This window comes from Belonocnema kinseyi, chromosome 5, assembly GCF_010883055.1.
Source record: "Belonocnema kinseyi isolate 2016_QV_RU_SX_M_011 chromosome 5, B_treatae_v1, whole genome shotgun sequence".
Taxonomy (NCBI): domain Eukaryota; kingdom Metazoa; phylum Arthropoda; class Insecta; order Hymenoptera; family Cynipidae; genus Belonocnema; species Belonocnema kinseyi.
Window position 1 is genome coordinate 43736720 of NC_046661.1, and position 11811 is coordinate 43748530.

An 11811-nucleotide genomic window follows, 5' to 3' on the forward strand; every position below is an offset into this window, starting at 1 on the left:
ATAATTGATTTTTTCCCCACTTAAGCGCTAAAGTCGACAATAATCTGTCTGGACGAGTCTATTTCCAGAACATTATCATATTCCGCATATACAAGACAATTAGTAGTACTAGTCAATGCGTCCTCAAATCGCACGTCAATTCTGAGGCTACCATGTTTTACAAGATTCCAGTGAGAGTAACATTTTACTGAGAGATCATGTGTAAGATCAAAGGCGAACAGACAGTTTCCTGCAGGATAATTATCTCTGTCAATATTATTTCCTTCGTTCAGAAAATGGATACCAGTTCCACTAAATAACGTGTGATAAGCTTCGACATAAAACTTTTTATCCCCAAATGATGGCTGTAGTGGTTCAGATGGTATCTGTGTACCATCAACATAAAGCGAGGGATGATTAATTTTATAATTTTGAAAATTAAAAGTATTTTTGTTTCCGTTTCCATTGAATGCAATATTGTCCACAAACCGAATTATTATTCTTTTTGGCATTTGACCGAGAATAACATTATCAAGCGTTTCAGAGTGAACGCCTGAGAGTAGAGAAAAAGCTTTTACCTCGACACGTGTAATAAGATATTTTGCAGTACCATGAGATAGAGCTTTTGCATGCGCTAATAGAATACCGGGACTAATTTTTGCTCGGCGCACAACTAGTGAGGCCTCCTCAATATTTATACTACAGCCATTTGTGCTATCCATAAGACAGAATAAATATTTTGAGCGTACTAGTCGTAGTCTCAATTCCACACTATTGATAAGAAATTTGTCCTGGTAAGAACATCACAGTGCATGTGTCCAATAACATCAATAGATTTACCAGCACTTGAATATTTTTGGCGAGATTTTAATCTCACATTATCATCGAAATCATCCATTTTTGCAGGCGTGTCATTATACCAAAGAGAGGTAGTCAGATGATTATTTTTAGGAGCAGGACCAGCGTTAAGTAGAGTTTCAATGTATGCCCGATAAGCATAAGAATTACTGGGTGGAGATACAACTTTTTGATTAAAATATGCATCCACTTGATTGAATAACAAATGTAGTAGATTGTTTACAGGACCAACTCTATCCAATTGTTCGGCATTTGCAGCAACCCTAGGTGTTGTTATTAATTTCACCCTAAGATTTAGCATTGTGTGAGCCAAATCAATGTATTCATCACCATGACCAGGGACGACAAATTCTATATGCGACTCATCGGTAAGGGATGATACCGGTTTATAGAGTACCCATTGAGAGCTTCCTATCGAGGTTTGTGTAGGAGGTATCGAGAAAAGATCTAACTCAGACTTTAAGCACTCACGAGAATGAGAATGTAGAAACGACATTTTAAGAAATATATTTTGGAGCTGCTTTTTTGTCGTATTTAAATTTAATGTGTTCTCCTCATTCTGGAAGACTGTTCAGAGTATTTAAAAGAGACTGAATATCGACATAAAGGCCAGGTTCAAAGAAATTTACAAGGGGTTTCTTCAACATAAGAGGTTCTGCTTCATCTTCTAACTTTTCATTTATGACAATAAGTTCTATTAAATCTTCTAACTTTCCTCTCATATTTTCATCATTTATTTTATCTTCTGCAAAAGGTACTTTATATTTGTGAAGAAGGTCTATACCATTCTCAATGCTTTATCTATTTTTGATATAACCATCAAATTGTGGGAACGTATGCCCGTCAGTCCCAGTATTCATAAGGTTTATGCGGTTTTTAATTGAGTCATCGTGTCTCACACAACAATTTGTTGTAAGATATCAATATAACGTCGATTATTTCGATACGTAAAGTAGCGCCACATGCGTTCTTTGAGAGTTCGATTAAAGCGTTCTTCTACGGCTGCTTTAACATTAGGGTCCCGTATTACTCGAAATTTTATTCCATTATTTGTCAAAATTTTTTGAAAGGTTGCACCTACAAATTCTTTCCCTTTATCTGTTTGTAAAAAGATAGGTACACGATTTTTACCTTTCTGAAGAATACGCTTGAAACCATGTCTTACTTCTAAAGCAGATTTATTTCGAAGAGGCTCGACCCAGGCAAAATTTACTTAAAACCTCAATTACCACTAATAGAAAAGTATAATTATTATTGTAAGTTGACAGACTTTGGAGGTCAACTAAATCAGCCTCCTATACATTATCAATAGACTAATATTATAATGTAATCTTTAAAATTTTCTACGAATGGTCCTTAGTTTGGTAAATGTGTCCTGTGACTTTAACCATTCACGAACTTTAGCACTAGATACTTTTTTTTGCGCAGCACGAATGATTTTTTCTGCGCCACTGTAGGAGGCCGGATGACTTGGATTGTAGTATATTTCTAACAGTTTCATCTCAGATTAAAGGACTGCCACTTTGTTATTAATCCTGAACCACGCTGACTCAGTAATTGATCTTTTCTATTTCTGCTACAACTTCTTCGTCCGTTGTAAGAGGGTAAAATGTAGAGTATGTTCTATTACTGACGTCCCGAGCCAACTGTTTATCTGATTTCACTCTCCAGTATTCTCTATTTTTTACAAGCTCTCGTGGTGTGCCAAGCTGTCGAAGGATATGAGCAAACTGATTTCTACCAGCTGGAACGAATATTTTTCTATATGGTAATGCATCGTTAACAAGATATGTAACACTTGAATCTTTAATACGGTGTCCATCAATGAAAACTAAACCATTTTTATCCCATTTTATTCTATTAGTGATATTCGGCCTTCTTAAATAATTGAGTGATAAGATGCTGTTTGGATTAAAAGTTCTGGGTACTGATGCTGTGATTGTTTCTCCAGGTAGAAATTCGTCATCGGTTGATTGATTGTCTGTGGCTTCGTTTTGGTCATTATTCTCAATACGTGGTTTTCTATCGTCATCAACAATCAATTGGAGAAGGTAAAAATAAGATACGACTGATTTCGGAATCTCGTCTACCAAGGTTGTTGCCAGGTGTTTGTGTAATTAAACCGGATATTTCAGGTATAATTTGTACATCATTTGTGTTTATAGTTGGCTGCTTTAAAGTTTGCAGTTACTGTTGGATTTTATCGACTTGGTCACTTGGAATAATCACCATTTTCCAAGCATGCTCCAAATTTGATGGTACAATGATCTTTTTATTCAGGAAGAACGACCAAATGAATTCCATATTAATCCAATAATGATCGGTGCTAGTAAAAGAGGTAAAAACCCACCTTTTTGCACGATAAAGTTTTTCTTCTTTTTCCACGTACCATGGGTTTGCGCTTATTTACGAAGTAGTTTTTCATGCTTTTTTAACTTTAATCTCTATTGCTTCTTGAGGAGCACGTTTCCCAGTGATGTATTTAAAGCACACTCATAAATACATTTAACAAGTCAGGCATCCGAGGATTTTAATAAACCAAGACGTTGGTCAGAGTTCAGGTGACAAAGAGGATGTGAAATAATAGCATTTTTTTGGCAATTGACTTACCACCTTTCGACATCATTACAATCGTGCAACTGTTACGTGTTCCTCACTGTGACCTCTCTATATACTTCTGGTAGGTACGTAAACATAATGATAAGGGTCATCTGGAAAAATACTTGTCCGAAAGTGACAATTGTCGGAGGTGGATTATTTCAAATCAAGAAGTAAATAACCATGACGTTGAGAAGTGGCATCATTATAGGCTTCTTGCATAAATTGGGAATTTTCAGGGCCTACCTGCCGAGCTAGATGCTGGATTTGGGCACGATCTCGAGGGTTTTTAAAAGCAACAATATAGTTTGCATTTACAGAAATATCTATTTGTCCATGGTCATTGGAATAGTCAGAAGATTGAGGTAAACCTTCACGAAATTCTTTTGTTTTTCCATATTCCTTGTAAGCTGTTTGCCACTCGGAATAGTAAAAACTTATACGTTCAATAGGTGTATCACACATACTATTAACATGACGGAGAAAGTTTTTTACAAAAAAAGTTTTGCCACATCCTGTTGGTCCACATACCAACGATGTAAATGGATGCTTTGAGCGTGCGTCCATAATTGGAAATGATAGAACTTCAACTAGTATTTATTATTTATAGAATAATATCCTCATTCTGTTAACTAAAAATTTTTTTTTATATACTTTTTTTATTATCTTTATTTTGTGGAAATTGATCAATAAGATACTATCCGCGTGGTCAGAATGCTTGAGCTGATTTTCCTGGCCGCTCTGCATCACGTCAATAAATAATTTTATTATGATTTGTACCTTCCAGCACGCCCAGAGATGAGCTTACAAGGGCGTGTGAGTCCTCCCGCCGCGTAGCGTTGGACCACTGCCGCAAACCCCTAGTTTTTAAGCTATATTCAGGTTGCCTGATTTAGGTTAGAAAAATCAGGTATACAATTATATTATTCTAAAGATTTTTGCTTTTGATTCAACAATAATAATTATTATTGTTGAATCAAAAGCAAAATGCATGAAAATTCCATTTGTATTATAATACAAATGGATTTTTCATGCATTTTGGGATGATAAATCAAATTTGCAGACAGTTTTTATGTTTTAAAGGTAGATTTCATTTTATTAAATTCCCTTTTAAAATATATACTAAATAATTTCTCATCTTTATCACCAAACAGTCCAAATTACTCAACTGAAAACAAAAAATATCATTATTAGCAAGGAGAATTTTTTTTTTGGCAAAAAGAAGTAAACATACAATTTTTTTATTTTTTAAATGCAAAAGCGACTGTATCTGTATGTAGGAATGAGAGAGTGATTCTTCAAATTTTCATAATTCGAATTATATGGTTAAAAAAGAAATAAATTATTTATCTTATGAAATGTAGCCAAATGGTAGTCATATCCTTCAACTAATCGTCTTTTAGTGTTCACCGGACGACACATTTTTCCTCTTGTTTCGTAACTACCTGGTGATAAGGTGTTCTACGGATACTACTAAACTCTAATCTATTTGGTTATGTCTTTCTAATGACCAGATCACATATTGAGTCAAAGCTTATTATTTCGGAATTTTCATAGTTTAAAATAATACCTTTTACTTTACAAATATTGTGATTTTTACCATCGGGTGATCGTATCTTATATGCATAGAATTTGGGACCACCCGCGACAAATTTTTCTATGAAACTACCGGAGCGATAAACTTCGAGCTCATCAGTTAAGTTACCTAAAGGACATAATGATCTAGTTGCTTCAAGTAAGTAAATAACTCCAAACGTGCCTGGGCTGTTGTGTAAGCTGATATAACCACAATGAGGCAAACTGAATTGAGGCAAAGTTTCGTCAACTAGCGCAAACCAGGATTCTTTTTCATATTTTTCGGGTCTAGGGCTATAACCTCAGACTCGAAAACATTTTGAATAAATGCCTTTTTCGAAGCCTTATCAGTGCAATAGGCAGGGTATCCTCTGGCTTTATGCTTCAGTTTAAAAAATCTATTCATATATTCTACAAAAAGACCACTCATTTTTGTGACCTTATTATATTGAGTAGTCTCATACTGCTAAATTTCAAAAATGGCAGTAATTTTATACCCCTCTTGAATCGCAACTTTTATCTCGTCGGAAACTCATGTTCCTTCAATTTCTCTCGCATTTGTGTTATTTACATGTGGACAATCGCTCTGTAGATGAGTTTAACATTCCAGTGGACAGGCAGAACACGTAAATACTTATTGGTAGGAGGTAATACTCTACATTAGACTACTCCCTCGACATTAGATAAATCAAAGTTTACACCGGTTAAACTTTTGCAGCCATCACCATTGTAAACTTTGGGATGACCAATGGGAAATTTTCCAGATTTTGAAACAAATAGATAAAGTGAACAAACATCAAGATACGATATTTTTGCTTTACCCTTAGCCTCGGAATACGAAAATGTATTACCTGTTCGACCCCCATAAAATGGATCTTGAGGATTTAAGAAACTGCGTAAATTATGATTTTGAACTTTTTCCATATCAAAGGAACACTCCCACTTTTCGAAATAGCCATCGACTACACATCCCTCTGGTAATCTAAATTCTCGTGCCCTGCCTGCATGAGTAATTTCAATGTTCAAATCGCGTTCTAAGGCTAATAACCATTCGATGACTTTTTTTCGACTGTCTATCAGCCCTTCTATAACCACCGTTTGATATGACACCTATTTCATCAGCTTTTAGATCGTTTTTTCTGAAAACTTTTGAGCAGCAAGATGCAATTGCTATGCTCTCAATAAATGGATCGACACTGGCAACTTTAAGAAATAATTCTCTAAAAGCCAAATCGCTGTACAAAGAATGTCCACGTCGTTTATATAATATGATCTCAATTTTCCTTTGAAATAAAAATTGTATTCTGATGTGACACATTCTTCGTACCACTTGTAAAATGACTCCCGAGCCTCACGAGACATTGTATCAGGTGAAAAATATTTGGCATCAGGTATTTTTCCAATGTACTCTTGATTTTCAGGAGTATTAAATAAATAGGGAAATGTACCCTTTTTTGCCTCTTCTAAACCAAAAGCTTCAGGCAATTGGCTTAATGGCATGTGAAGGTAATTCAAGCTGTCAAGAAAACGGGTTTGATTTACCTTCATCAAAAGGATACTAGTCCCATTTAAAATAATTTCAGGTGTATTTCTAAGTCCTTTCTCTTTAATAAGATGACTCAAGATAAATTGAGCATCAAACCCTTTAGCATTATGTGCTATACAAACGGTTTCCGCGAAATGACTCATTTTTCGTGTGGCAAATTTTGTAAACTCGGAAACCGGATCTTCACTAAAAATATACTGTCTGATACCGCACCATTTACATCCTAAATTTGGGTCAGGATCATCCATACACTCATCAAATACCTGTTGTGCAACACACAAATTTGATACGTGAATTTTCGTGAATTCCTGACCAACGACAGATTCACTCTGTTGAGTTTCAAAATCGTAAAAAATGACTGCGATTTTTTTATTATAACGTGCATTCCCAACTGGTGTTATGTAGCACAAATGGTGGTCTAGAAAAACTTGTCTAAAAGTAACACAATTTGAATATCCACATTTATGATCTTTGACATCTAAATGGTTGATTACACAGCCACACAAAAAAAGTGTGTGGATCTGGTAACAAGACACACGTATTCCTATGGATTTTGGGGCACTGAATTTAAATTCGGTATCAAAAATCATCCATCACGTCATGGTTGAGCCATAACCTCAAAAAATGACGAAAAATCATGCACTGAGGCAAATAAATTTCAAAATAACGCCAGTGATGCAAATTTTCACTTCAAAAACATGTCGACAACTGTGAAGGATCAACCCTTGCCTGATACCAACTTATTTAACATAACTTTACTCAACAGAACCTGACCTCACCTAACCTGAATTAACAGAAATGTATTGAACTACACGTAAAGCTCTAGAAGCATATTTTCCCAGTAGCAAATGTGTGCTACATCGAATGGGTCAACTCGAGCCTAACCTAGAAATAAATCTAACCTAGCCTAACCTAACCTAACCTCATGAAACACAATTAATCTGATTGTGTTCTCCCGTTGTGTTTGCGGTACCGTTTGAATCAGCTTGGGCTTAACCTGCAAAGAGTTCAAACCTATCCTAACCTAGAAAAACCTGACCTAACCTAACCTAACTTAACTTCACGTAGAACAATTAAACTCATTATGTTGTCCCGTTGTGTTTGCGGTACCGTTTCATTCAGCTCGGCTTAACCTACATAGAGGTTTAACCTATCCTAACCTAACAAAACCTGACCTAACCTAACCTATCCGAATGAAATTCAACCACACGTGTAGCTATGTAAGCGTACCTGACGAAATTTTGCTTAACGCAACACATCTTAACTTAAGTGTTCCCGTTGTAATACAATCAAATTCATTTCATTCAGGTGGCTAAAAATTTAGACGCACATTACTCATTTGAAGAAACTTAGAACTATAAGTAGAATTGACCCCATTTCAATTAACCTGACAATGTTTGTATCAATTAAAATGTAGAACTTTAACTTAAACATGCAAAAGAATAAGAGTTTCATTCAAAATTGCAATGTAAAGAGTTACGCTTACGTTTAAGACCTACATTTATTTCCCTTTTGAACATCCAGCAAAAATCAGTCATCATGACATCGTCCCATCTACCCTGATATCGTTGTTCCATCACTTTTATATCTTGATGGAAACGTTCCCCTTGTTCTTCGCTAAAATCACTAACATTTTCTGGAAACTTATCCAGATGGGAATCTAGAAAGTGAAGTTTTAAATTCATCAAGCAGCCTAACTTTTTGTAGTTTATCATTTTCACAACAATATTCTCGTAGTCTGGACTTTTTATGTTACCGAGGAAATTTGCGTTTACTGCTTTAAAACTTTCGCAAGCGTCCATTTCAATTTTCGTCATGTGACTCACGAAATTAGTATCTCTTGCCAATATTCGAATCTGTGGTCCATCAAAGACTCCTTCTTTCAATTTAGCGTCTGAAACATTAGGGAATTTAAGGGATATATACTTGTAGCATTGTCCATCTTTGTCGAACGCCTTGACAAATTGCTTCATGAACCCAAGCTTTATGTGGAGGGGTGGTAGTAAAATTTTTTCTGGATCAACGAGGCTTTGGTTGATGATATTATGAGAACCAGGTTTGAATGAATCTCTTAAAGGCCAATGTTTTTTGCTGCAATGATTGGCTCGATCTCTGATATTCCACAGGCATATAAAGCATGGCTCTCTCGTGAAACCCGATTATTGGCCTAATATAATTGTTATGATTTTGAAATCACCACATATTTGCCATTATTGATTCGTTTAATTACCTTTCTCAAGAAGCATTTTAACATTGCTATATTCCTCTTTGATGACCGTTGAGTGAGCTATAGGGATAGGAGCGTAAGTATTCGTGTTATGCAGTAAAACAGCCTTAATGCTGCGTTTTGACGAATCAACGAAAAGTCGCCATTCTTCGTCTCTGTACACATTTTTCTTCAAGTGGTTCATTAGTCCGTTAACGTCAGTTTAGTACACAAAAGATGTCTCGTCGTCTTTAACGAAAAACTTTCTGAATTCTTTGTCCATGTCGCGATAGAATGAAACTTTTGTCTTTGGCTCTAGAAGATTTCTTCTTTTTAGAAATGAAGCGGCAAATTCAGCGCCTTTTTTCGGTAATCCAAGATCTCTAATAAAATCATTCAGTTCTAGTTGCGACACTAATATTGGAACCTTCAATTTCATTTTATGCACGCCATATTCGTCATCTTTTTCGTCATTTTTATTGGAATCATCAGAACTATTTTCTGTTCGATCACTGGTTTCATGACCGTCTCCATGACGTTGACTTTCAACTTTCATTTTATCATCTTCTAAAGCGCTTAAATCAGTCTGGCGTGCATTTTTATTGATTTCAATTGCTCTTATGACTGTGCACACATTAATGTACGAAATGTTATTTCTATTTTTGGCGTTGGATACTTTGACGAAATTCATGCCAAATTAGCAGTCCTTCGCAATAACGGTTTTTTTCATGTGGTTGGTGTAGAGTACTTGCGGCACTTTTCGTTGTTTGAATTTTTAAGGCGATACAACATAAGTCTGCAGAAATTGCAAATGACATGAGGAACCCATTTTGTTTCTTGGTGCAGCAATTTACGGTCAAAACACTTTTCGTAAAGACTTTTCACTTCCTCGTCGATTGATTTTCGCAAACTGCTCACTTCATATTTACTGCAAATGTAACAGAATGAATCTGAGCTATTCTTGCAGACATGCGATTGAGAAATGCTCGCGGTTTTTTCCATGTAGTATGAGACTCTACACCAACCAAGTGATACATTGATAAGGAGCTACGGTTGCATGATGACGACGTCGGAGAGCCCGCTTCCCACCCTGACCAAACGCCGATACTGGGGGTTTTCCCTGCATCGTAATACACTTTTTACCTGTGTCTTCCATGACGGCATGAACGCCGTTTACCCAGGGACTCAGCCAATGTAGATCTGTTGCCCACCGTCACCACGTGGAGGTCCCCTGGTTACAGACACAGTCGGATAATGCTAGCATCAAGCGGTTACGAAACTCCAGACTTTTACTGCTATTAATCTCAAAATATGAAAGTACGCAAGGACAGGGTTTCCAGCGTAATCGGTTAGGTTAGTTCAGGTTTTCTTAGGTTCGGATAGGTTAAACCTATGTGTAGATTAAGCCGAAGCTGAATTAAACGGTACCGCAAACACAACTGGACAGCACAATCAGTTTAATTATGTTTCTTGAGGTTAGATTAGGTAAGGTTAGACTAGGTTAGATTTATTTCTGGGTTAGGCTCGAGTTGACCCATTCGATGTAGCACACATTTGCTACTGGGAAAATATGCTTCCAGAGCTTTACGTGTAGTTCAATCAATTTCTGTTCATTCAGGTTAGGTGAGGTCAGATTCTGTTGGGTAAAGTTATGTTCAATAAGTTGATATCAGGCAAGGGCTGATCCTTCACAGTTGTCGACATGTTTTTGAAGTGAAAATTTGCATCACTGGCATTATTTTGAAATTTATTTGCCTTAGTGCATGATTTTTCGTCATTTTTTGAAGTTATGGCTCACCCATGACGTGATGGGTGATTTTTGATACCGAATTTGAATTCAGCGCCCCAAAATCTATAGGAATACGTGTGTCTTGTTACCAGATCCGCACACTTTTTTTTTGTGTAGCTGTGTTAATTTTGAACAACTACCAAAAATTTTTAATATTGAACAAATACTTTTTCCCTTGCTGTATGAATCAGGATGTAAATAGTTTCTCATACATGAGGCCCCATAAAAGGAGCTAAGGCATGAATCGCATTTTATTTCATTTTCGATATCCCTAAATACAATCCTACTTTCCCGATTACAGGGTGGTGATTTGTGGCAACCGTTACATTTTTCTGCGCATAAATGACTCTCAGGATTTCTATAACCTTTGGTACAAGGTGCACAAAAGTGACGACTACCACTAGCCCCTATCAATGATAAAATAGGTAAAAAATGGCATTTGGGAGCACCTTCATAGAGCAAGTAAATATTTTGCTGAACTATTTCTCCTTTATTTGTAATATCAGAAGTTCCGTCATAAAAAGCTTTTGCCTTTTTTAAACCAAAGCTATCGTAATGATATACAGTTATTGCTATCTGAGATTTTGACATGAATTTTTGATACTGGATAAGTTCTGGAATGCCACATCCATTTAAATGTATAATTACAACGGTGCCTAGCGTCAACCTATTAGTAGCAGTGCGTTGATGCACACCACCTTTCTCGCGTTTTCGACGCTAGTAATTTTGTAATTCAATGTTATATTTATTGGCCAACAATTTCCCTTTGGATATTGCCGCTACAAGGGACTGTGGTAAACATGTATTTGCTTTGCTCTCTATTGTCAATACGGAACGTTTAAAAATGTCAGATTGTAATTTAATACAGCCTTTACCGACTGGCATCTGAACACGTGTCATTTCAACATGGAAAGTATCATCGATTTCAAAACCTGTGGCACTTTGTATAACTTTTGTTACAAGGCGAAATGCCGATTCGAGCCATTCCACAGGGTTATTTTTGACGGGTGGAGAAAATTTAAATTTAAATTTTAAACCATATAAACCGAATTCTACCTACCTTGTGCATCGTCCAGGCTGTATGTTGCTGATATGTCGGAATCTCTGGACGGTCCTGCAACCTGAGATGTACCAACATTCGTTTGGCCAGGCTTCTGCTGTCCAGCACCGACTTGGACCTTCACAATGTCCTGGATGGTATTTTGACAATCTGTAAAAATTAAACAATGAAATTATAATTTGAGAAAAACTATATGCACA

The 11811-nt window shown here is 36.3% G+C and overlaps 3 protein-coding genes across 3 annotated transcripts; all 3 read right to left on the bottom strand.

Moving 5' to 3' along the window:
• Positions 1-20: 20 nt before the first annotated feature.
• Positions 21-701, bottom strand: LOC117173622 (uncharacterized protein F54H12.2-like). The gene has a single exon (XM_033362262.1). It carries the CDS (start codon positions 699-701, stop codon positions 21-23), a length of 681 nt encoding a protein of 226 aa, XP_033218153.1.
• A 38-nt stretch (positions 702-739) lies between these two features.
• LOC117173623 (uncharacterized protein F54H12.2-like) lies at positions 740-1333 on the bottom strand. The gene has a single exon (XM_033362264.1). It carries the CDS (start codon positions 1331-1333, stop codon positions 740-742), a length of 594 nt encoding a protein of 197 aa, XP_033218155.1.
• Positions 1334-6025: 4692 nt separating this feature from the next.
• LOC117173624 lies at positions 6026-11689 on the bottom strand. Its single transcript, XM_033362265.1, has 3 exons — positions 11612-11689; positions 6338-6819; positions 6026-6245 (listed from the first exon to the last, which is right to left on the bottom strand). Exons 1-3 carry the CDS (start codon positions 11687-11689, stop codon positions 6026-6028), a joined length of 780 nt encoding a protein of 259 aa, XP_033218156.1.
• Positions 11690-11811: the final 122 nt, after the last annotated feature.